This window comes from Phyllostomus discolor, chromosome 2 (assembly GCF_004126475.2).
Source record: "Phyllostomus discolor isolate MPI-MPIP mPhyDis1 chromosome 2, mPhyDis1.pri.v3, whole genome shotgun sequence".
In the NCBI taxonomy this organism is placed as follows: Eukaryota; Metazoa; Chordata; class Mammalia; order Chiroptera; family Phyllostomidae; genus Phyllostomus; species Phyllostomus discolor.
In genome coordinates, this window is record NC_040904.2 from 180,428,684 (window position 1) to 180,456,179 (window position 27,496).

General features: G+C 41.7%; 1 protein-coding gene across 3 annotated transcripts in view; it reads left to right on the forward strand.

Annotated features, from left to right (window-relative positions):
• ITPR2 (inositol 1,4,5-trisphosphate receptor type 2) overlaps positions 1–11,505 on the forward strand; it is a 444,101-nt gene extending 432,596 nt beyond the window's left edge. For all 3 annotated transcript variants that reach the window (XM_036019237.1, XM_028532208.2, XM_036019238.1), the window contains 2 exons: positions 9,428–9,589; positions 10,432–11,505. In XM_036019237.1, the coding sequence (XP_035875130.1) occupies positions 9,428–9,589; positions 10,432–10,518 (249 nt within the window). In that variant the 3' untranslated portion in view covers positions 10,519–11,505. The remainder of the gene's footprint in view (positions 1–9,427; positions 9,590–10,431) is intronic.
• Positions 11,506–27,496: the final 15,991 nt, after the last annotated feature.

A 27,496-nucleotide genomic window follows, 5' to 3' on the forward strand; every position in this document is an offset into this window, starting at 1 on the left:
TGTGTACATCAGCTGATCATAACCAGACATGGCATTTTATTGACTGTCTCTGTCATGTGCTGGAAACAAGTTTTACATGTAGGAATCGTTTCAGCATCTGTTTTGATCTTTTAAGTCTTCTCTCAGATTGCTGTTCTATAAAAACAAATAACCAAGGAAATGTTTCAGATGTGGAAAAATGGACAAAATGCATAAAGCCTGAATAGTGTCAGCTGAAAAATCGGGGAATTTATTTATGAAATTGCATAACAATGAGAAATGCAATACCTACCGCATGATCAATGATTGTTTCTACATTGCATTTGTGTCAAACTGCTCTGTGACTCATGACTGCAGTTCCTGTTCATGAACTCTTTGTGTCTTTTATGCCTTGGCATCTTATCACTATAATCAGCCTAGGAATCATTGTTCACAGAGAGCCACCCACCATCTTCTGGAGTTACAGCATACCATACTCTTCTTTCCGCCTCCCCGTGTCCTGGGCAGCCATAGCTCTGCCCCATTTGAAGTTTCCCTTGTTCATCCTACTTGAAATTACCTTATGTACCAGCTGCTTGGCAGAGCTGTGTGTCATCACCTACAGCCGCTGGGCTCCTTGTATTCAGAACAGCTATGGACCCAGCTAGTCAGCTGTAGATGCATTGGCAGCCATGGTAAGTTCCTTTCAAGCTGTGCACCATCCTGTAGTTGTTCCAAGTCCCAAAGCCAGCTAGTCCGTGGTCACTGCTATCCTCTGCAAAGCTATAATCTAACTTAGAGTTCAGTCCCATTTTGACATCCCTCCCTGCTTGCCCCATCCCAGAACATAGTGGTTTGGACTCAAGTTAGATTTTTCTTTAAATTCAGCATCCCTAAATCCACATGATGTTCTATTTGAAGAATCTAGTGAAGAAATTTTAGCTCTTTGATGCTAATGAACAGTTTGGCCTGAGTGTAGTAAGATTTCTTGGGTACAACTTGGCACACCATCGTGGTCCAACTTTGAATTTATTGTTAGGTCTCAGCGTTGTGTTGACCTGAAAGAGCCACTCCCAACCTTTATCATGACCATGCTCCCACTCTGCTCTTGGTGATAGACTTCTGAAACAATTCTGAGAGCGGTAGAGAGGCCAGTGATGGTTAAAAAAAAAAGACAAAACAAAAACCTAAGGATAAAAATAAAAACCTAAGGATAAAAATTGAATTGTTTAAGGAAGGTCATTGGAATTAAGAAATTTTAGAGGAGCATTAATATCCATCCACTTTGTATGAGAAAAAGAAAGAATTGATAAAAATGAAATGTGAGTATTAAGTATGGACTACTCCCATGAGAAATGTATCAAAATCCATATTTATAAGCAACTTACAAGTGACCTAAATACTTGTGAATTCCTAGTAGATGATACCTTAGACTCATCCTCTCAGCAATATACATACATAAACACAATTTTCTAATCTATAGAGGCTGCCCAGAGACTGTTACAGAACTCTTTCATTTTCCTAACTAGTTGGTCCGGATATCATAAATCATAGTCCCGAATTTAATGGAACCCAAAGGGACCGTAGTTTTGACTGGAACAGTCCCAGTTATGCCATTGTCTCTGCGAAGTTTTTAATCACACTCCTTTTATTCTCAATTGTGTCCCTGTTTAGCCAACAAATTTTGTGATTACTCAAAGGGTAACATGAATACAGTTGAGGATTTACTTTAAGGTTCATCCAATGATTAGTGATGTTAAGATATTACCCATTTGGTCTTGAACTATCTAGAGTGGTGGCTCTAAAATTCAGTGCATATCAGAATCACCACTAGGGCTCATTAAACACAGTTACTGGGCCCCAACCTCAGAGTTTCTGAATCTGTGGGTCTGGGGTGTGGCCTGAGAATTTGCATTTCTAACCATTTCCCAGTGATGTCCATGATGCTGGACCAGGGGAGACACACTTGGAAAACCACCGACTCTTTCCCTCTGCTTGGCTAGTATTTTGAAGACAAGGGGAAAGACTTAAGGATAGACTGAACATGTTAAAAGAACAATTTGATAAAATGTCTTAATATCAGGGACTAGTAAACAACACATCAGCTGGCAAGCTGGCCAACTGCAAGTGCAGTTTAATCAGATTTTGGCATTTAGAGCTCTGCCGTGATGACCACATGCTGGATGGACCCTCCACTGAACTACCCTGTGCAATTTTGAGATTTGGTGACTATTCTTTAAGAAGTTTGCTCTCCACAGGGGGCAGGGGGAGGCATTTTTCTTTTTATTCCAAAGGAGAAATTTAGATAGTCTTTTAGAAGATTTACCCATTTCTTTGTGCGAGACAAACCTGTATGTGCTATACATATATGCCCACACACTTACATATATGTGAAGGAAAAAGGCAGTGAAATTCAAATAGCAATAGATACAGTTACTAAAATAGATTTTAATTCCATTTATGTGTTGCTCTTGACTCTAGTGTTAAAAGATTTCTGGGAATCTTTTTCCTCTAGAAATAGTATTTTCTGTATAGGCTTTGTGTGTGTGTTTGAGTATGTGATTTTCCTTGAGCTCTACATGCAAATTTATTATTCTTTTTTAAAAATAAATTTGTTATTCTTAATTCTCCTTCTAATAAATTACATACAGTGAAGTTGAATGTGATGATTATATTTGAAAGAAGTTTCAGGAGAGTCCTGTCAAAACATCAGACAGAACTTACAGAAAGCTGTTTTGATTTACATTTGAAAAACAAATTTATCATTTATTTGTCAACCCAGGAACTGTGTTTTAATTTCAAAGGACACAGCTGGATCCTTTCTCTCACCTCCAGGCCCTAGTTTGTCAGACAAGAGTGTTTTCCAGCCCTTCCCTCCTCACACACCTGAGGTCTTCATCTGAACTCCTGTGAGGACAGCCTATGTGTTGCCATCACTGAATAACACTTGTCACATACATGGGGCATGTTCACCAGGCATGAGGCTAGAAACCCAGATGACAGTATTATGGGTGTCCCTTAAATTTCTGAGATAATGCCTAGCCTGCCGGCAAGGGCACCAGGTTAGTATGAGGGAGGGTGAGAAGCCCACTTCGCCCCCACTTCCATTGAGCAGTTAATGGGATGAGGTACATGAAGCACTCCCCCTTAGCCAAACTGGTTACTGTGACTTCAGAAAAGAACACTGGTTCCAGATCATCTTCCTAAGGCTGAAGTTCCAGGAAACCAGGAATGGTGTCTTTCCCTCTGGGACCTTCCAGTAAGCAGGTAGTATCAGCATTGCTCACGTTCCTTTTGAGAACCATTTCTGTGGACCCCTTCAAACCAAAAGTGCAAAGAGGGGGATGCAGGGGCCATATCAAAGCTTTGGGGAATAGGTATGCTTGTCAGCCTAGGAGGCTGTGCATAGGATTTTAGAATGGAAAATGCAGTATAAACATAAGGCTTTGAAGAAAATGGTAACCAGAAAAACCTTAGCAAATGGCCTTGTAACAGCACATTCTAAGTGTCATCAGAGAGTCTGGAAGCAGAAGTGAAGGTAGATATGAAATGGTTTATTGATATTCCACTTCAATACAATGCATCATGTGTTCAATGTGTTACCCCTCAATAGCAATCTATTGCAGCACTCGGCAAAATTGCAGTGAACATAAAGTGTTGATGTGTTTCTATCACTGTATATGCATCTCTGATATAATGCCTGGAAGGTTTGTTTCTGGTTTTCTTTTTATTTTATTTTATTTTATTTTATTTTATTTATTTACTTTTTTCAGAGAGAGAGAAACATCAATTTGTTCTTTCATTTATTTAGGCATTCATTGGTTGAGTCCTATATGTGCCCTGACCGGGGATTGAACCTGCAGCCTTGGTGTACTGGGACAACGTTCCAACTAACTGAGATACCCAGCCAGGGCTGTTTTTGATTTTCAACAAATAAGTCCTTCAGTACATCCCAGAAGAAGTAATCAAGGGGCTCAAGTCATATATATATTTTTTTCTTCACTATAGTCTCTATTTTCTTTGGCAAGTTCAGACACTAAGCTGTGACATCTCCATGACACACGAAGTAGTTGGGTTCAGGGAAAGACAGACAAGATATCCAGTTACACAAAGTAGAGGCCAAAGTCTGGCCCCGCTGGTTGTTACACCTGTGTGACCTCAGACAAGTCACCAATCCTCTTCCTGCCTCAGCGTTGCCATCTGTAAAATGGGAGTGTTCACAGTCTCCACCCAATGGAGTTATTGTGGGCGTGGGCTGTAGCAGGACAGATGTGCCTGACACTTGCAAGGCAGCCAACAAATGGCATATGTCACTGCGATATAGAATCCCAATGCTTGCTTTCTCTTTAGCTTACAAAACAGGCAGCTTCTGATGTGCATCTAGTAGAGCTAAAAACACATAAGACAGTTCCTCCAATGTTTGGTTCACTGAAACCAGTCTCATTACTTTTTCATCTCATTCTGATGCAGAGAGAAATTACTATAGTCTTTACATGCTCTTAAGCCTGGGGTCCATTAATCATCAATAGGGACAGATTATATGTATGAGAGCCAGTCCACTATGTAATTTGGAACAACTTGTCCAGAAGTGGAAATTAAGTGCAGGGACATCTGTTGCTGTGTTGTAAGACCTCAAGGAAACCTATACTTTCTAGGTTTCAGGCTGGGCATTTATAATATGATGAGCTTGAGTTCTGTGGTTTCAAGGTTGCCTCTAGCCTAAATGCCCTGTTTCTGTTAGCTCACTTGGCAAACTGGAGATTTGTCTCAGCGATTTGATTTTTAAAGTTTGCCTTGAATTCCTAGCTCACAGAAAGACAAGCAGGAAGAGACATAGAGACACCTAGGGTAACACGCTGGTTTTACAGATAAGGAAGTGGGGACCCAGAGAGTAAGGCTTTTTCTCCCCCTTATATCATATAACTAGTTTTTGGCTGAGCTAAAACCAGAACCCAGGTGTCCTGACTCCTATCTCGGTGCTCTTTGTGTTATTCCACATTGCCTCTTCCCTGTAAATGGGTATTCACCTTTAAGAACCACATATGAAAACAAAACACAGCTAAGCTTCGACTGACACTGACAACCTAACATTGTATTGAATAAGTACAAAATTAAATAAGCAAGTTGATCTGACTGCTGGAAGGACTATTTGAAAGATTTTTATACTTTTCTTTATCCATCTTCTGGTCATCTGGGAAAATACAATATTATTAGAATTTGGAGATAGCAAGATGGTTATGGTTAGCATGCTCTGTGTGTCCGTCTTCAGAGATGTGACTAGTTTATCTCAGGGCTTTGCATTTTAAAAACCTTGAGAAGCTCTGAATCCCCACCCACCAAGTCACTAGGATCTCACTTTGTAACCTCCGAGTTTCACAGTTAACCTGCCACTTCCCTCACTTTATATTACCCTGTGGTCAAATATTTTCATTCCTGGTGAAATAAGGAAATGATTTCATATTGACTAACCAAAGTCAACATGGGAGTCTGCTAATCATGGTCACGAGATGCACACAGCGCACATGAGTAACCAAGAACAAACCAGACCTGACTGCTTTGTTAGATGGCGGACGCACTGCAAGTCAGTGTGGTGAGGAAGTGGCATCCTGTTCACTGGTCCCTGTTCTGCGTGTCTGTCCTAAGGTTCTGGTTTAGGCTCAAGTCCTGGCCTCAACTTCCTCACCCTGCCCAGGCTGAGCCTTCCACAGAAGCCACTCGTGGTGCCATTAGACAGAGAGAGGAACCTTTGGGTATTTAATTGGGAGCCACTGTCAATGGAAAAAGTGTATGCAGCAGTTATTCTAAGAACACTATTGTATTTCAGTTATTCTAGGGAAAAGGATGTACTTTGCACACAAATTTGAAGAAACATCAGTTACAGAAATTAGTTTTAAAAGATTGGTTTTATTCACAAAAAGAGGACAAAAACAATTTAGGTTGGTTATTTTTTTCCATTTTAGGGAGTGATGTAACACATTCAAGTTAAGTTCCTCAAAAATTAAGAAAAGGAACTACAAAGCACTCCATATGGAAAAAAAATAATAATTATACTTTTTTTAGTTTCAGATTACGGTCAGTTGACACACAGAGGAAGGGAGCAGTGAAAACACAAAGCACATGAATGGGCGAGGAAAGATGGAGAAACACGCAAACACAGAACAGTCCAAGCAGCGAAGGAAAGATGAGAGAAACCAGAGGATTCAGAGAGAATGACTTTTAAGGACTGAGAGAAAGGATGACGAGGGCCTGCTGTGTGGCTGTCCTTCCCAGCCCCTAGGCACAGCTTGCTGTTGTTTTTACATCCTTTGATTGAAGTCTTTCTCTCCACATAGACTGTCAATTCTGTGAGCACAAGGGTTGCACTGGGCTTTTGCTCACCATTGTTTTCCCAGTGCTTAGCACAGACATAGTAAACACAGTAAGAATTGGTAGATGAAGGGATGAACAAAGGAACCAGGGAAGCAAGAACGTGCAGGGAAGAAGAGTCCTGTGGTCCTAGGGCTGGGGTGATGCTCCCCTGGGAGCTGCTGCTGCTCCTCAGACGCCGACGAGGCTGATCCCAGTCCCTAAGAAAACTGCAGTAACGTCCCTTTGAAGACAGAGCCTCACCTATGTTCTCTTTGGCCAAGTTGGGATCTGCTAAGCATCTGAACAATGTTTTGCCTGTTCCTTTTGGAAACTCTCTAAAAGTTCATGTTTTCACCATCCACACCTTGGGTATCACTTTGTCACCTGGTACCTTTTCCCCCCAGGCTCAGCTGTCTGAGGCACTCAAACTTTCCCTTCCATCACCCCCCTGGAGTCCGCCCTGTTGCAGACCAGCCCTCCTCTGCCAGCACTCTGCCTCCTGGACTCTTTAAGCCAGCTGGCAGCAACTGCCCGTGTTCCCAGCTGCTTGGTACTAAGGGCCATAGAAGACGGTCAGCAGACTTGGCTCCACATTGCTAAGACATCACTGCACCTTCACCCTCACATGAACATGCACTTGTCAAACCTTCCACGTCACTGTCCTCTAATATCTCCTGTACATTCATCACAGATTCTGGCCCATGGCCACCCACAGCTTCCTAATCCACCCAAGCACTGGCCTCCTTCAGGATGATTTCGAGGACTTTGTGCATGATTTATCCAAAAGATTAGCTCTGCTAATACATTGATTTTTAAAAATCATAATAAAGTATATACAACATAAAAGCAATCATTGTAAATGTACCAGTTTGTGGCATTGAGTACATTTACGTTGTTTTCCAATCATTACCACCATCCATCTCCAGAGAATTTTCATCTCCCCCAACTAAAACTCTGTACCTGTTAAATACAAACTCCCCAAATTCACTGACTTTTTTTCAGATGCAAGGCACTCTCATTCTAGAATTTTCTTTTTCTAAAGTTGGTCTACTTTCAGAATTTTAATCTCCTGTCTTGCCAAGCAATCTCAATGCTCACAGATCTGGGTTGGGAACCCAGCTAAAACATTTGCTAGCCTCAGTTTCTTCACTGGTAAACTTCAGATAATAGATAATACTATACACAATTCACATGCCAAAGAGATTTAAAAAACTGAAGTTCACTGGGCTGTTGAAAGGACTCAGTGCGCATAGAGCCTTCAGCTCAGTCTCTCCTCCTCCCTTCCTTCCAGTCCCCACATTCACTGCTTTGCCGACATGCCTGGGCTGACATCCGCACACCTTTGTCTTTCTGACACCCATTCCAGGGGACACAGCGTCCTCTCTCAGTCTGGCTCTCTGCCTCCACTGCACGTCCACCTGGGCTGTTGGTGCACAGTAGTGGCTGCTGGGGTCACGACCAGGCACGGCCTTCCACTCCACTGGGCCATCCAGCCTGCCTGCAGGCACTTCCTGGGCCCCCTGTTCAGCTTTAACAAGCAACCCTAGTGGATTTTGATACACACAGTGCGCTGTCCACTCTTCTGGGAGGGCTGCCCTAAGCCACAAGCTCCTGGAGAGCAGACGATTTACCTCCTCTGATTTTCGTCTCTAAATAACTGGCAATAGATGTAAAAGGATTGATTGAATGAATGAATCTGGCTGTCACTTAGCATTTCTGAATAAGTTACCATTCTCCTTTGAAATGCTAATTAACTACAGCTGTTTAAATGCAGTTTAAAACTCTTTAATATGTTTTATCCTTAATCCTTTATCAGCCCTTTTCATTGTCACTGGGCATAGGAAACTGTAAAAACTTGTTATTCTCAGACTAGGACAACTACCAAAATGAAAAAAGAACCGACCGAAGGCTGGATGAGACTCAGACAGGAGTTCAGAAAGACAGAGGTTGGCCCTGTCCACAGTACCTTAGGGGGGAGGAAAGTACTCCGTTGACTCTTATTCTCAGGATCTGTCAGGTAGAAGTCTTTGTAGCCACTTCAGTGGACTTTGCTGGGGTAGAAAGAAGCATAAACAGGAAGGTCGTAGCTGGGGATGTTGGGAGAAAGTGACTTGGAGAAATAGATGGGTCAGTAGGAATACCGACAGACAAGCCTAGTGGGTGGTGGAAACACTCCCCTGACTCAAACCCTAGCTCTCCCATTTCATAGTTTGTGACATGGGTCATTAAACTATTGGCATCGTTTTGCTTCCTCATCTGTAAAATGGAGACAACATGATGTACTTTGCAAGCTTTTTTGAGGATTCAAAATGGAATATAAGTAATGCACAGTGATTCTGTGATGTTAGGCAATCAGGCAGAATTTCCAAGGGAGCTGGGTATCAGGTCAGCCCTTCGTTTCTACCACAATGGAGGGGAAGTGTGTGTGCACACACCGTGCGGGTGCACACATACACACACACCCCTGTACACAGCCCACCTAGGAAAACAGAAGTAGTACCAACTATTGCCCTCTGGGGAAGTCTGCCCTTTCTGTAATAAAATGTTTCCAAAGGGGGCAGACAGAGTAGCCTAGGGCCATGCCCTCCCACTTCCCTCTTCCCCCAGCCGATCTCTGAGCTCATCTCGTGGAAGTGGGAGGCAAACTAGCGTGGGTGGCTGGAACTGAAACATCTCTTTGACCACCCTCCTATCCCTCCTCCCCTTTCTCTTTTGTGCGGAGAGGAAGGAGAAGCAGCTCGGGCCTACACTGTACCGTGCACTCCTGGAGCTGCTCTCCCTGGCTCCAGACCCCACCTTGTCTCTCCCTCATCAAGATTCGCTGGGCACCTGAAAGGCTCAGGACCCTGCTCTAAATGTGTATCCAGAACCTCCCTGGAAACCCATAAGGAGTTGGTTGCAGTATTTAAGATCTTCCCCCAGCTCATGAAGATCAGTGTCTAACCCCCACTTCATTCCCACTCTCATCCCCTCCCCATCCCTGCCTAGAAAAAGTACTTTTTTCTTCAAGCGCTTAGAAACTGATTTATATGTTAATAATAATGAACACCTACAGTCTTTACAGAACTTCAGGCTCCCTTCCATACTTACTCCCTTCTTTCTGAACATTTATTTCTTTTAGGAGAAGAATTTGGACTGGTTTCCTCGGATGCGAGCCATGTCCCTCGTTAGCAATGAAGGTGACAGTGAGCAAAATGAGATTCGGAACCTGCAGGAGAAGCTGGAGTCGACCATGAGTCTGGTCAAACAGCTGTCAGGTCAGCTGGCGGAGCTCAAGGAGCAGGTCAGTGTGCTCAGGGCGATGGAGCTGGTGGGGGGAAATCGTTCACCACCTTGAGTGGGGGGAGACCCAGAGCCTCCCGGGAGCAAGCTGCAGAATTTATAAATTCCTATAAAGAAACTCTGTGTTGCACTGTAAGAACCACCTCTCCTGGGCGCAGATGATCCCCTGTCCTGGTGCAGAAGGGAGGCCACCAATCAGTGCTTCTCACTCTCCTTTCCTCTATCTATAAAAGCAATGAAGACATGTCCTCAGGTGAGGATTAAAAAAAAAGAAGAAGAACCATCTCTCAGCAAGCAAAGGCTTCCACTTATCCACCTCCCCATCGTGTGTGAACCTTCTGCTACTCAAGGGAGGAAAAAGGCGTACATGCCAAAATACAAAGACCTCTTTACACTTTTTTGATCGAAAATCATATTTTCTACCATCAGAGTAATTACTAAACTCATTGGAAAGGCAGATCATCATTAGTATCTGTCATTTCAATCCTATAATCAACCCTTTCATCAAGTAAAATTGCTAGCATCTGTAAAAATAATATCAAAAGTAACTGGTAGCTGTTAAAATGACTACGGTGATGATGATGAATATGTGACAGGCAAGGGCTGCTTTGAAAGAATCGTGGTTCCTGTTTCTTAACCACAGAGAGGGGTCTGCTTTGTTTTCTCTGTTATGGAAATTCACTTAAAAATATTTTCCCTGTTCTGAATAAATATATACTATATGATGCTAAACGGGCTGTAGGTGCTTGGGAAATGTGAACCCCAAATGGTGTGGCTCACCAGCACTGGGAAAGAATGAGGAAATAAGCTCAACACACACACGCTCTCTCTCTTTTTCCCCAGATGACAGAACAAAGGAAGAATAAGCAGAGACTGGGCTTTCTCGGATCAAACCCGCCCCACGTGAACCATCACATGCCACCACACTGATACCATGGGGGAAAGCCGTGACTAGCCTTTCATCAGTGTCCTGCCTGATCACTGAATAAAGAACTGAGATGGAAAAGAGTGAACAGTGCCTATTGTTGAAAAGTTAAAAACAACCAAGTGCCAAGATGTTGACTGGTTTAGCTCCGAGAACAATTTATAACTGTGTTTTTATGGTTGAGAAGACCAAACTTAAAATGCAGCCTCTAGAGAGCACACGTCACACATTCTTCACGCAACGTGAAATAACTCACTCACGTGGATGGAGAGGGTGGGAGAGACAGGGCTGGAGGGGTGCCGTGCAGGGAGAACTACCTTTTGCTAAGTTGGTAAGAGTCGGTTTTGTCTTAAATGCTGACTGCACCCTTTGTCATGGTCGGTTGGACTTGCTTTCTTTTAATTATTGCATATAGGTCAGTGACACATGAAGTCACACTCGGGTGGCTAAGGTTTACTGTAGAAAATAACTGAAAAGATTAAAAATGAGAATTGCAAAGAAAAAATGTCACTGCTTCCAAACTGTAGCTGTCACTGAGCAATTTCCTAACGTGCAACACAATGGATTTACAGCTCTAGCAGCTGGTGCTTCGGAGCTTCGGCCCCTCCGGCTGACGTCACAACGGGACTGTGAGCGCTCTCTCCCAGATTCGGAGGGAGCTCTGTCAGTGTGGAGGACAAGAGGAGATTTTCATATAACTTGTTAAAGGCATGTTGTAAATCCTGTGTAGGCTCAGATTTTAAAAGATTTGGGGAAAAAACAGCTGACAGTAAGCCCCAGGGAAGATGTTTTTGAAAACATATGTGTGCTATTAAAATATATTGAGATTAATAAATGAAAATGCTTAAAGATGACGGGAAATTCTGAGAAACTTACGATGGCATTTTATAAATATGGAGTAAAAGCTATTTGATTTATGTTTGCTCTGCTTAAGGAACTGAGTGGTTTTATTCCTGCAGTTGGGGGGAAAAATCCAAGAAATTTATTGAATACTCAAAAAAATGCAGCATATCAATTGCCTATTTTAAACTGTATCAGTGAGAGCTTTTTGGAATGTAGAAAGATAATCATCTCTTCCCCAAATTGTTTTTATGTTAAATTATGCAACTAGAATTTGTGGAGGGAGAAATAACCTGCCATACTCATGTTATTCTTAGAACTGATGCTTTGAGAGTGTTGAAGCAAAACTGGGATAAGGAAAGTGTGAGGAGAACCACTGTGTGGTCAGGGAGCGAGACACGTGACACCACAGTCAGGAGATGCTTTGCGATGACCTTCCGGCCCCGCCCCCACGAGACCTGAAAACTGCCTCCAGAGTCTGTAAGCTCTGACATTGTCACCACCAAAGTTGAAGGTCCAGACAAGATTTTCTATGACGCTTTTTAAACCTTTTCAATTGGTTTAATATAGTTTAAGCTATTGGGTCATAAAATTCTCAATTCATTGGTCTAGGTAGATTATAGAGGATGCCTGAACCAGTCCCTGTTAAAATGTATAGTTGGAGTAAAACTGTTGAATTTTGAGCTGAGTCTCATGGCACCCTGGCATCCCCAGTCCCTCCCCAAGTTAAGTGTTCTTCACACTGACATAATAGTATTTTTCCTGACCAGTTGCTGAGAGACCATGCCAAAGAGATGAAGAAACAGATACATATCTGCACACAGCACATAACTTTGAACTCAGTAGGCAATCCATAAATGTATGAGGATTCCACTGTGCCTAATCACCTTTAATTCTTTATTAAAACTTTAAACTATATCACATACTTGGGGTTTTTTTTAAATGGCTTGAAAACCAAAGTAGAACAAAGCCTCCATTATTTTAATCCAAAACCATCATTGTTATAACAGCACTAGATGCAAAGTACAGTTCAAACTATTTTAATCTGGGAGAGAGTTTTGTGCGCAGAGGAAAGAAAAGTGGTATATTGAGCATACTCCAGTATAGGAACATACTGTTTCAATACAAAATCAAATATTTTTGATGTCTGAACATCAAGAGAATAAATTAACTTTTATGGAGAAGAGCAACCTGTCCTTTAGATGCTGAACTGACTAGTTTTTTCTGAGACTGTGGTAGGGTTTTCCTGGGGACCAAGCCTTCAGGTTTGCAGCTGCTCACCACGTCACCGCAGGGTGCCTCCTGTGGGAAGTGGCCTGCAGTGATTGCAGCCAACAGGAGTCTTATCTGCTGAGAACCGAAATATTTCTCACTTGTGTTTCTCTTTTCTGTCTGAAAACCTAGAGACTACAAGACAGAATGAACAAAAAAAATCAAACAAGGCATTTTGCAGGCTATTAATTCATGAAGAAGATAATAATGCAGAAATCTGATAGCTGATTTATATGTGTTATATATATGTTTGTAATGCAGCCAGAATATTTGACCTAGACAAGTATTAATTAACATTTTCATATTTATATAGTGACATTAAATACAATCATGCTTGATTTGGATGTTAAGGGGAATGTTTTACTATTTAGTTGCTAAAATCCACATGAGGCTAAAGTTATCAGCTAATGCTGAATATAATTTTTAATTTAAAAAAAAATTTATTTTCCCACATGGTCCATTCTAAGGCCCAATAGTTTAAGAAAGTATGTTTCCTAAATTAAAATATAATTTTAGGTGAGAAAATGTATTATACTAAGACTATAATATTGATAAATAAATTGTATACATGTAAAATTTATCATTTTCTACCTCTTAAAAAGTTAGTTTAGAAAAGGGCTTAGAAAGGCCCTTAAAAAGTTAGTTTAGAAAAGGGCTTAAAAAGTTAGTTTAGAAAACTGAAATTTTTCTATTGGTGAAGAGCATGCAGTTTCTAGTAGGTGGTTGATAATATCAGGAAGATATTTCACTCAAGTCAGAACTAACTGTGTTATTTCCATATTCTTATTGTTTTGATGGCTCTTATTAGTTTATAGTTGTTTTATTACAAACAGCAGTATAGTAAGGGCCACCCCTACCTCTATTCCCGTCCTAGGACTGAGATGTGTAGAAAGACTGGGGATCTGAGGTCGTGGAAGGTGAAGACTGGGACTTCCCATGATTAGGGAAAAGAAGGAGTACATGACAGATAACAGGAAGAAAGGGGCTTACCATCCAGGGGCCCAGTAGATGGGGAGATAAGTAAGTAAATAGTACACAGACATAATGATGTACCCGAGTACAGACTCAAGCAATACTGCTTAAACATACAGAGGACAGAGCTCTGTGGAAGAGGAGCTCTAAGAGACGTGTTCCCTCAGCTGGTCTTAAATCTATACAGAATAACAAATCAGTGTATTAAGGGTCTGGCCCACAGACCCTTTCCCCTATGCCATGACACATGATACAGTGTGAAAGGGGGTGGAGCAGGCATCTGAAGCAGAAGCACAGGAGCCTGGTGAGTTGCTCAAATGGGTGAAACTGTGGAGTGCACACCGAGTGTAGGGAGTGTGAAGGCCATGGTGTGGTTTCTGTTTGCAAAATTTGATGACTAGTTTCAGTTTTTAGACAATCTCTGAGGCCAGTTGAGGCTCTCTAGTCACTCATTTGTTCTCTCTGAAATAATTGTAAAGCTATTCCATTTAGTAGAAGAAAATACCAAAACCAAGCACAGGAAATAAAATGCACGTGAAACTTGAGAAGTCTGAACACAAATCCAGGTATCATCTCTGAACTGGCAGGTTTGCACAGACTTGAATAATTCATAAAATTATTCATAAAATGTGCTTTGTTCATTTCATACCAAGTTTCTAAATAATTCCATCAGTATGAAAGTCGTTATTATTGCTATTTTACATAGGGAAGCATGAGGGACAAAATGTTTGGTGACTCGAACTACACTGATGAACTAATCCTTATGGACCCATGTGCCCAGCACTGATGGGGAGCTGGCCAAAGCCCAAATTGGCAAACACCTACTGGTGTGTTTGCATGTATATATATTCTCATTGTGTATGATACCCACGCAGGCTTAGTGGACACATGTCCTTTGGTCATCTAGGATTTCCTGGTTGTTGACACCCAGTGCTTCGAATGACATTTCCCCTCAGATGAGAATGAAGCATGCGACAGCTGAAATCAAAATGAGTTGCATGAATCACATGCAAACCATGAATAGAATTCTCTGCTCATGTGGGCTTTTGCCAGTATGCCACCATTCCTTGAAGAAGTGTGGCAAGAGTTGTTTTGTTTTGTCTGAAATCAGAGGAAAGTTTGGAGGAGGGAAAGTGGACCATGAGTTCCTCCTCCAGTAAGAGATATTGGTGCAAAGGGCAGGAGTATGTGTGTGGAGAAGAGTGTGATAGATGACCGCAAGTGACCCTGCCTCTGACTGGTCAACCTGGGTGGCTGAGGCTTCAGGGCACAGCCACAGGCCAGAAGTCAGTGAACTTTAGCCTCTCCTGTGTTCCTCCCAGACAGCAATGGTGCTAATGTATCACATGGAGTTGGCTACATGGCAAACAAAGAAACACAGAAGCCAAACTTTATGCAGATAGAAAATTGTAGGAACAAAGATCAGTTGTTGCATTCAGTTTGATTCAGTTTAAATGAAAATTCTGGGTTTTATACTTCATTGTGGATTTTCCCCTAAAGGAACCTGTTCTTTTTTAACTCTGGTCCTTGGGGCAAAATCAGCTCTACGTAGAACTGTCCTCACAACCATGGAAACGTGGACAACTCCACCATTCATGGCAGCACATCCTTCCAAAGTTCTCCTCTCTAATTGATTTCTATAGGAAAAAACTACTGAGGTGGTTCCCTGTTCTTGTAACTGTGCTTTTAGTTTCATGTTTATAAGTGTCTTCCCTTTGGACAATTGCATCTGCCTTTTTGTATGCCATGACCTGTTCCTTCTCTTTAAGTGTAGAGCAAATGTTTCTTTGTGATTCTGGTCTTTCCCACAGTGAATTCAAGTAAAATTTCTGTGAAGACAATACCTCACAAATAGACACAACTTTATAAAAACTTAATGTATTTTATATTAAATGGGTTTTATCAGAAAAAAAATCATGACAGGTAACATGGACTGAGAGATTCACAGTGGGATTTCACACCATGCAGTCACGGGAAAGAACTGGTGAAGAGCTCTGTGGAAGGCTGGCGCTTCTGTGTCCAGACGTGGGTCTGGAGTAAGTCACTCAGTGGGGCTGGCAGTCAGGGAGAAAAGTGGAGTGTGAAGCAGGGAAGAATGAAACTGGAAACCATACAGACAAACACATTTGCATCTAGCTCTCAACATCTCCAAACGGCATAGCCCAGGGGACCTAAAAGGAAGCTGGTGACCTTCATCATGGATTGCATGTGCATCTGACCCAGGACTCAGAGAAACTGAAGAAAAAGACCTGACAGGAACTGGAGGACTACAGGCTGGCAGCTGCCCCATGACAACCAGCTGAGCCAGGAGATCAGGCTGTGAGCTGCAGCCATGCCCTTGCCCATTCCTTCTGAACTTAGTAGCTGGCACTTCACTTCCACCTTCCATATCTCATGAAAGTAATTTCCTTCTGGTCAAAATTAACCTGTACTCCTATGAGAAAGGGGATTCTGGGGAATGAAGTTTCAGCTAAGCCAGATTTAAATAGAACAAAGCTACTCCACTGGAGTAGACCTAAATGTTCACCAGTAGTGACGCTCCTTTTCATACTGGATGCACAAAAGACACATTTCCCAGCACCCATTGCAGTTGGGTGGAAACACATGATTAGTTATGACCAATGGATTGCAAGTGCAGTTGACAAGCTGAAGCAATAAAAAGTCCCTGGACAACCTCCAGTTTTCTCTCCCCTACATCATCCATGAAGGCCAAGATGGAACCAGCCTGAATCCCTGAGTCACTTCTTTGAAGGGAACTACCCTGGAGATTCTTGATACACACAGCGGAAGTAGTGTGAGTGAGAAATAAACTTTTATGTGTCAAACCATTGAAATTTTGGAGTTTTTTTGGTTGTTAAATAAATGAGCTTGGAGAGCATGTGATTGTTACTGTAACATTACTCTGCCTACCTGACTAATACAGACGTGTATAATGCACCAGAAAATTGACCCAAATATAAAGCTTCTGGGATGTATCTAATAAAAATGTAAAATGAACACCTATATATGCAAAATATTCATTATATTCTTAAATATAATTCAAAAATTGAATGCAGTCCAAAGGTCCTGTAATTTGAATGTTTAAAAAATTATGATTCACTCATAGGATCGAGTGGAAATCTATGAGAAGTGTATAAAATGAAGCAATGTTGGAAAACAGGCAGGATAAACTTAAAAGATGACTATAAATTATATATACACCATTAACTATATAAAAGCATGTTTCTCAAAAAGACTTGAACAAAATACTCTATATTTGCTTTAAAATAGCCATAGAATGACATTGTACATTATTTTCCTTTTCCTTGTGTTCTAAACTTTAGGTTTTAAAATTGACTTGGGTATAATATTTTTACAAGAAAATGAAAGTTGTATTAAGTCCAGCGAATGATTCTTATGAACAGATTATCCCAAACTCATTTACATTTTTATAGGATCAGTGGAACTGTGGAGTAGGTGAATACATAGCCAGAGTTTATACCGATTTCAATAAGACATTTAAGAAAACCTACAGGATACTACTATGGACAAGAGAAAAAAAATTTGTCCTTGATGAGAGTAGATTTCTGCACATGGACGATTCTGCTAAATGTGACATTAGAGTAAAATATCCTTGGCCTACTGTTAGATCTCTGTCCTTGGCCTTTTCCTGACCAACGTTTATTTCAATGTCTAGAATAAAGAAATAGATAGCAAAATTATAAAATGTGGAGATGACATAAAGTTGGGAAGTAGAGGGAACATGATAAATGACAGAGTAACAATAATGTCAGAAAACTAGAACGATGAACAAAGCTATTCTGATGAACTTTAACTGTGAGAAAGGTAAAGTTTAGCCTCAAAAAGCTCAGTTGCAAATATATAGGATACAGCAGATAGCCATTTGTATAAAAATCAAACTTGGGATTCTAAATAACCTCTATGTCCATATTTATACAACCAGCTATTTTAACATGTTTATTTAGTGTTTATTATATTATAAAAATATTGCAGTGATCCAGGCAAAATGTAATAAGGGTTTTATTTCACAGAGTAGGCAACTAGGGGTAAGAAGAGGGGTTACATATTCAAAAAGGGAGAATCTACAGAACTTGGTGTTCAATTGGGTGAGGAATAAGGAAGAGAGAGGAATCCACAGTATGATTCTTGGGCTTTTGGCTTGACTGATGGGAATATAGTGATGCTGTCCAATGAACTAGGGAACACTGGAGGCATAGGCTGTGGTGAGAGTGGAGTGAGACTAGAAGATGAGTTTATTTTGGATATACTGAGTTTTACTTCTATAAGAGGCATCCAGGAAGAAATATCCGCTAGATAGTTGGATATATGGGTCTAGAGTCCATGAAAGAAGTCAGGAGTAGAGCTAAAAGATTTAAGTCATCGATAAATACATGGCAGTAAGACCAAAAGAATTAACGAACACTAAAGGACAGAGAGTAGACTTTAAGAAAAAAAGATCAAGGGTAGAGCCCAAAGAAAATCTATCAAGAGCAGAAAAAAAAAATGTGAGAAAGAAAAATCAGAGATCTGCGCAAGAACACAAAGGAATGATGTTTTAGAAGTCAAAGGAGAAGAGAGTTTCAAAAGGTATGAAGAAGGTATGGAGCTTTCTATCAAATATGCTAGTAGTACTACTTAATAAGCAGACTGTCAGAGCCTCATATACCTCTTTCTAACTTTTTGTTCATAATCATAAAACCTAGAGCATAATACCATACATAAAAATGGGATATAAAAACTAGATACATAATCATAATAAGCTAGATAACAATACCATGCCAAATGCTAAGAAAAGTCTATTACAGAATTTTTCTAATTACATCTCAGCCACACACTAGACATTCCATTCTCAGCATCTGTCCCTGGATAGCCTAAGGTAAGAAAGTAGGAGTAAACTTTGACTCACTCTCACAGTTTGATCCTAATTCATTTGAAAACAGGTGCCCATCCCTTTTTCCATGAGAACTGTGTTCTGAGTCAGTCAGTTCCCATGCCAACCTTTCCGTCCTTTCCCACCAGACTTCTCATTCTACCTCAAGAGAGATACATCCTGTATGTGACACCACACACAAGTCAAATGGGGTGGGGGAGAAGCAAGGCGCACCTTGGCATAGGTAGTCAATGGAGGGAGAGTGCAGAGTGACCGGGAGTAATGCTTCCTGAGCATTGTGGTTCTGCACACATATTGAATAAAAACTAATGCACTGCATGCGACTCAAAGGGGACCCAGAATCAGTGTAGAAGGAAAGCACTTCTGCTTCTTTAAGGATTATTTACTGGGCACTGCAATTTGGGGGACCAACCATGCCTGTCAATCTGTTCAAGCAAGAAGAGCAAAGTGGGAGTGAAGAAAATGGTCTTCTACCAAAAGGCTCTCTGGGTTCTCCTTCCTCCAGCGTTGCCAATGGATGGCACCTGGAAAGGTGGCACTCGACATGCTCAAGGGAGCATAAGACGCCCTCAGGCACCAAGTCCCAGCCACACTTTCATGTCAACTTTCACATCACAGGCATACAACCGAATGAGGAACTAAAAAGGAAGAGCTGGAACAGCTTTATCTGTATCTGAATTTTTAAAATTTGGTTACATGAAGAACTATAAGTGAAGTAAGTATAAGCTCAGGAAATATTAAATGAGAAGCATGTTACTATCACTAGTTAAAACTCACTTCTTGATTGTAGGCTCCAATTCTGGGGCTTCAGAAAAATCTGAACCTCCATAAGTTCATTGTAAAAAATCACAATTAATGCATATGTATACATATAAATCTCTCTGGTCACCCCATCAACACCAATATTGAAAAAATAAAAAGTTCTGAACCCAGGGAGTCTGATTCTAAACTCTGTACTTTCAGTTACATTCCCTCTGGCTCTCTTAAAGACAAATAGGGGATATAGGACAAGTAATGTCTGAGGAGAGATGGGCATGGAACACTGTTGTTTCATCATTAAAGAAAGGTAGAGGCAGGAGGAAAGGTATGCAGTTCTCAGAAGATAAAGGTCAAGGGCAAGTGCCTGAGGGATGGGAGGTAATGAAGACCAGCTCTGCCTCTTCATGCATTTATTTATCCACCAAATACTGTCAGGGTCAAAGAGTGTTCCAGGCACTGAGCTGGGCCTTGGGGATACAAAGATGAATAAAATCTATTCACCCTTTTCAAGGAGCTCACATTTCAGGAGTGATATAGGGCAATACATATTTTGGTACCATGTAGTGAGGACAATGGTCAAAGTATAGAAGGAAACATGGAAGCTCAAAAGATGAAGGTGCTTTATCCAAAGTGCTGAGAGAGATTGCACAGAGGAAATGCTATTTGAACAATTGAATGAGAAGTTAGAAGTGGCCAGGGAAAGAGCTCAGGGAGAATGGGCATTTGAAGGTAGAGTGAAAGCAAACAGAAAGACAGAAGAAATGAATGGTGTTCATGGAATGGCCAAAGTCACATTGCTTGGTGGGTCATGGAAGAGTAGCAAGAGCCAGGCTATTAAATTACTCCAGGTTATTACCCTAAGGAAAAATTATGAGAGTGGGGGTGGGAGAGTTGAAGCTTTTATACAAGAAGCAGAGCATGATCTTATTTAGGTTTCAGGAGTGTAATGAGGCAGAGTAAAGGATTGAGTGAAGAGAAAGGAGCTATCAATAGGAAGGTCAGTTAACTAGGAGGTTGTTGCAAAGATCCACCCAAGAAAAAAGGCCCGTATGAGGGCAGTGGTGGTCCGACAAAGAAACATGGACAAACCCAAGAGACTCAAATGAGGCAGAGGTCCAGGCTTTTACACCAATAGAGAGAGAGAGTTGTTGAGGATTACTTTAACTTGTGAGAGAGGGTAGATGTCCATTAACAGGGAGAGAAAATTTATAACAGCGAGGATGCTTGTGACCTATTGCATTTTAGGAATCTGCAATGCAACCAGATGAATATTACAGTAGACTCTGTAATTACTGAGACAAAATATCATCACTGTGATCTCCTAACACCTTGTTTTCAATGCTAGATATCTTCACTGTAAAGATATTAGTGATAGATGGCTGGATATTTGGCAACAGAATTAGTTTCCTGAGCATTATAGATGAAGATGCAATAATCGGGGTATACTTTGAGTTCAGTTAAGTAGAACCAAGATTTTATCAAGTTTTACAGTACTTTGATATATGTTGTTGCTTTTAAACCTCCTCCCCTACCCAGCAATCCTAAGGGTAGGTTTTTAATAACCTTCCAAGGTAATATTTAATATTCTTTCAATTTTACAAGTAAAGAAGTCAGCTGTCTTGGTTATCACATGGTTAGTTACTAGCAGAGCTAAGATGACCACTTTACTCCACCTTGGCCTATAGAGAAAGATCATCCTCGTGATGCAAATACACTGAGGTCAGAACTGATCTTTTCAATTCTTGTGCTCCTGATGTTTATCAGGATGCCCAGAACATTGACGTCTGTTGGTGCACGATAGCACTGAATCACAGAATCTGTCATCTGTGGAATGAATAAATGCATGCCAACCATCTCACATTCTAGAATTCCTTTGTGAAGAAATATGACTACATTCCTAAATAAGTATTTTCCTGGAAATAAAAAAATTAAAGGTGTTTGGCAGGTGGGGATTTCATTTCATGTGAAACAGCTTGGGGAGTCCGTAGGTTCTATGAGTTAAATAACACACATGGGAGAATTAATTAATAAAGAGAATATGTAAAAAGATATATTTCCATGTGATCTAATCAATTTCCCAAAGTGCTGGCAAGAAGATCCTTCCCTGAAGTTTACCTGAACAGGCGTTTTCATTGCTTATTTTCCCAGGGTGTGTCTATACACCAACCCTCCTTGCCTGCTCCGCTTGCCTCTCTAGATTTTATTATGTGACATTTTCATTGAGCTATTGAAATTGGATGTGTCAGACACATTAGAAGCCATGGCAGTTGTGGCAAGTTAGTTGATATATTTTAAAATAAACCAAGAGGGCCATGTAGATGTCAAGGGAATAAATTGCTCTGTTTAGCAACAAGTGATTTATTTAACTACTGAAGACAGGGTCCAAGCGATGCCAAGCTGCATCCATTTTAGAAAAAAAGCTGAGCTATTTTCTGAGAAATCTCTCATGTGGGACCAGAATAAGAACAGGAGAAGTTTATGAGAAGATTAATTAAATTCTTGATTTGGGGATGACCCCAAGGAATGAATTTTATTTCCCATGTGCTACAAAATTGACCTCGTAGCATTTCTGAAGGTAAGGCGTGTTCTAGAAGCATCCAGTGTTAGCACTGACCCAGACGCGGTGGCTTTCCTTCAACTGCAGCGGCAGCACGCTCCCCAGCTTGCCTGTGTCCTGGAGCGTGGTGAGCGGACAGGCTGAAGTCTGGGATTGCACCCTTTCTTCCTCTCGCTGTTCAACCTTGGCTGGTGACTGCTAGGTACAAGGAAATCAATAGATGTGAAGTAATTGCAATCTAAAGTTGCAGAAATACAGCACAGCAGCTGAAAGCACAGGCTCTGGAAACAGAAGACCCAAACTTGCCTCCTGGTTCTGCCACTTAAACTCACTGAGTGACTGTGAGCAAGTTTTCTGGCCTTTCTCTACCTCATTTTTCTCGCCCGTAGATGAAGATAGTGACAGTGTTGATCCCATACAATTGATGTGAAGTTACGTGAGTTAGTCCAGTTGCGGAGAGGACCACCTGCAGCTGTCCCTTCTCTCATCATGGATCCCGCCCTCTCCAGCGGTTCATTCCCTCAGCGTCCTCAGGCGCCGTGTGTAGTAGCCCCCTTGATCCGACACCCTCCAGGTTTGACCGTATTCCTCTTCTCTCATGCACATCAAAACTCCTCATGGAAAGAATTGTGCATTTGCTCTTTGATCCATTCCAGACTGATGTTTACCCCTGTTATTCCAATGGAACTGTTAGTCAAAATCATTCAGGGCCTCCTTTTTCTGTAAAGGTCAATTTTAAAGGCCTTATGGGATACAACTTTTCAGGAGCAAGTGACACATTCTTGACACCCTTATTCTGAAACACAACTCTTTCTGGGTTCTTTCTTGTTTTGCTGGCCATTCTTTCTTAGTTTCTTTTACAGACACTTACTTCCTCAGTGGAGTGCCCCAGGATTCAGCCTCAGGAACACTTCTCTTCTTCCACACTCCCTAGATGATTTCATCCAGTCTCATGCTAGCTACAAATATAGATTCAGATACATGGCCGTGACTCCCAAATCAATACCTCCAGCCCCAGCATTTCCCCTGGAATGTCCCAGACTCCAACTCATTTTTCATATCTCCACTAGGATGAATAATAGGCCCTTCAATCTTAATACAGTCAACCCTCATTATTCGCAGAACCTGTGTTAGCAAATTTGTCTATTTGCTAAAATTCACTTGCGACTGCAAAATCAATACTTGCTGTGCTTTTGGTCCTTTACAGACATGTGGAGGGCTTCGGGAAAACTTGAGTCATTGGACATGCACGATCTGGCTGAGGTCAAACATGGTGATACTCCACCTTCTTGTTTCAGCGCTCACAATGTAAATAAGCATCCTTTTGTAATTTGTTTCATGCCACATTTTTTTCATGTTTGTGCTTTTTGTTGGTAATTTCTCTTTTTTAAATGGTCCAAAGGGTTGTGCTGATGTGTTATCTAGTGTTTCGCAGTGCTGGAAGGCTGTGATGTGCCTTTTGGAGAAAATATATCTTAGATAAGCTTCATTTAGGCATGAGTTATAATGCTGCTGGCCAGGAGTTCAATGACAAAAAATGGGAGATATATCTTAAGTAAGGTGTCTTTAAACTGAAGCATACATAAAACAAGGTTGTGTGTTGACCAGTTGACAAACACATGTGTGATCAGGGCCTCACAGGGTGCTAACCCTGTACTTCTCCCAGCAGCAATGGTCCCGTGTTCATGATGACTTTGCAGAACACAACTATTGCAAATAACGAGAAATGACTGTGTGTTTAAAACTTGTGAATTCCTCCCACCTCATTTTTACCACAGAAGATAACTAAATTCTTCCCGTTGGCTTAGGCCAATAACCTTCGTTCATATTTTTCTCTTACCTCCCATATCCAATACATCAGCAACTCCTTTAATATATTCCTTTGGAATTGCTCTGCTTCGTTTACCTTAATTATTTTAAGCCTGGCCTGACCATGATCATCCTGATGGTAGGGTGACAAGAGTGATAGGTTACCCTATTCCCATCCAAGACCATCCCCACCCCCAACACGCAGGTAAGTCATGTCTTGTTTCTGCTCTTTGGGAATCCTCCAATGGCTTCTCGTTTGATTCAGAGGAAAGGCCGAAGTCCTCACCATGGCCTTCAGCTATACGGTCACCTTTGCTGATCAGTCTAACACATCATGACATCTTCTCACCTCAAGGCCTCACCCCTGCACTCTTCCCTATTTCAAACATTCATCCTGCAAGGATTCACCTGGCTCGCTTCCTCACTGCCTCTGTGTTTCTCCTCCATGTCAGCCTATCAGAGAAGACTCTCTAACCTTTTACCCTGCCTGATTTTTCATCATGTCAGGTATCACCCAGTATGCCATCAATCTGTTTATTGTTTCTTCTGAGGAGAATATAGACTTTTTGAGGACAGGGACTTTATCTGTAATGATCACTGCTGGTTCCCCAGTGCCTGCGTTAGTATCTGACACAAAGTAGATGCTGAATAAAATATATTAGTAATCTGATGGATTCTTCAATTTCTTTTACAATGCATGGAGAAAATGTTATTCCCATTTTTTAGGGCAACTTATCTGCAACAATGTTAAGATGTACTTCAGACTGCCTCCCCTGCTTATGTGGCATGGCCTTGGAGCCATCTGCAGCCAGTCTGCTCAGGGAAGGCACATGCTCTCACCACATCTCAAAGCCGGGCACCAGGAATGTTGGGACGACCTGCTGCCCCTGCCTCTTGACTTCAGTAAGGGGAACTAAGAGTAACTGTGTTGCTTCAGAAAATATCATCTTGAAAGCTCTGTAATAGATTATGTGTTTTGATTATCTCATAAATTACCCCTTTTCTTCTCAGTATGAATTATGGAGGAGACAGCTTTGTTCTCAAAGGAAGATGTGCCACTTGGAAATTTTTCTTCCCATACAGCATGCACCGCCGTGAGATCACCACCCAGCCAGTTGTGGTATTGTGACTCAGGACATTCATTTAGATTTAATGCTTGGAATGTTAACTGCAAGATTCTCAGGTGTTAGGGCCCTTACCAAGGATGTTTGCTTAACTCTGAAAGAAAGGTTTCCTTCCTTTGGAACATACTTCCTGGTCAGCAGGATCAGGTGTTGCTTAATAGATATTAAATAGATACAGAGTAAACGGTGGATTTATGTGGGGGAAGCAGCTGCTTAGGCAAACTTGCTCTTTAACCTTGCTCAGCAAGCTAGAACTTTAGGGTGGAGCTGGGGCCAGAAGCCATGTGCATTGAGGATCTAAGAAACCACCCACAGACTCATCAGCCTTCCAGGCTCAGTCTCCTCACACACAAATCCTACTCTATTCCCAGGCCAGAGAGCCTCCAGGGCTGGGATTGCTCAAACCTCGGTTCACAGACATGTCACTGTTTTCATTTGCTCCATAAGTATGCATGCAGGTCGGCCCCATCTGCGACAGTCCAACTGAACAGAGACTCAGGGAATGGATATTTATGGCAAAAAGAACACACGTTCATTGTGAAAAATTTGAAACATATAGGAAGAATCATGAGTAAAAAATGGGCATCATAATTCTAAGTCCCAGAGACTAAACGCTGTTATTGATTTAGTGTATAGCCTTGCAGTCATTCATCTCTATGTGTGGGAGCATAGATAGTTTTAAATAAGTTGGATTATTCTAACAATGTTGTTTTATAATCCGTTTCCACTGACTATTCTGTTGTGAACGTTTTCCCAGGTCACTAGTTGTCCTGCTGCAGTGATTTTTTTGAGTGGCTGTCCAGTATTCCAACATAAATATGTACCATATTTTATTTAATAATGCTTTATAGTTTAACATGTAGGTAATTTCCAGTTTTGATTATTAAAAATAACACCATGATGAAGATTGTAGAATGAATTTTATATGCATTTCTGATTATTTCTGAAGACTGAATTTGCTCAAGTAAAATCATGCAATCAAAATATATGAGTATTTTTAAGGCTTTAAAAAGTTTTTGCCAGTTAATATTCCTCATAAAGCATAAAAGGGTCCCTTTTCCAGAAGTGGCTTTTAGAGGAGGCTACTACTACTCTGAGAGTCCCTTTTAGGGTCCCCCTCTCCTTGATGGAGCTAACCTGCACCCCAGAAGCGCCCAGGGCCCCGTGGGCAGAGGCTGTCTCTGTACTTCCGGGCCTCCTGGGCCACAGTTACTCATCTCTGTGGCAGGGCGGGCGGCACACATGGAGGTCAGGTGATGTGCATGGGGTCCTGCAGCCAGCAGTGACTCAGCAAAACCACTCTGGCTCCTGAACTTCGCTCAAATCACAAGGCTGAGCGCACTCACTTTCCTGAGGTCCATTATTCCCAAATAAGCAAAAACAATTAAAAGAGGCCACTTGCACGTGAGTTTGTGGATATTACTTTTTGGAATAACTGGTTCATCCCCAAGACTTTGCTCATTGGTGACACCAAATGCTGTATAATCCCGCCTTCTTTGTCCTTTTTGCAACCAATCAGGGAATGAATGATCTATAGAGTTTACCTTCACGACATTATTTGCAATAAAGCTGTGTCGTGGGTGTATCCAGGTGTCCATCAGAGATTCTCAGACTCAGAGATGTAACTGCTGAACTGGATCAAAACAAAAAATGTCATTCATTGTGACTCATACATAAAACTCAAGCAGCCTGGTAAGGCACTGGAACACCCACACCAATGTAAGAAAACCCCTGGTGACACAGATTGGCCCTCAGATGAAGGCCTCTGGTGTACATCTTCCATTATTCAGTAAACTGAATTAAACTCAGGAGGCCTACAGTGAGCTATTAGGACCCATTCTCTGCAGGGGGTGGGGCCAGCACAGGAGCACGACTACAGCTGGTCTGTGATTGGGCTGTGCTTCCATCCATTTACAAACATCTGTCGGTTTCTGGGTACTCCCTAGACCCGTGCCGTGCCTAGGAATTCAGGTCCTCTGTAGACTCTGTGCTTTGTTCTGATCCTTAGCCACAGACTGTTGGAGTTGAAAGTGGTGGCCCCACTTACACAGGAGTGAGAGAAGGCAGAAGAGTATGAACTCAAACCCACAGCGGGGAAGTGACTTCTGACCTTGGAGGGTAGATCATTTTCATCTTCTGCAATTACAGATGAGCCTAATATACAAAAATGTATCAAACACACTGAAGAGATATAAGCTGTAGCATAACTGTTGAGTTAATTATCTGCAAATAGGAATAACAAACGCAAAACCTAGCCAATCACAAACACTCCCAAATGCAGGAGGCTGTTTATAGAACCAGGGGCCAGGGATTCTTTTCAGTACGTATTTGCATGAGATCGAGTTTCAGGGAGGCTTTTGATTTTTAGCTGGAAGATGATGATGGAATTTGGAAAGGAGTCCCAGAGATGAAGAGCAAGCTGGGGGTGGGGGGATGAGGAAGGGCCTGGAGAGTGCCTTTGAGCTCTAGGAAAAGAGGGATTCCAGCCACTTCTCCTGGGACCCAGCTCTGCCCTGATGCTCTTCCGATCAGCTGAGCTGGGAGCTTGGAAGCACACTCAGCACTGAGCCAGGCGAGGCTCAGGACAGCTCTTGCCACTAATGGCAGGAGGAGCAAGGTTCCTTCAAAGGAACCCTGTGAACAGAGGACACTGAGGAGGGGGAGCAAGAAAAAAACAGTCAAAAGCCACGTATGATTGTATCCAGTGGACTCCCTCCTGTGTTCCTGTGAGAGAACTCTGGGCACTCCCAGAAACACTT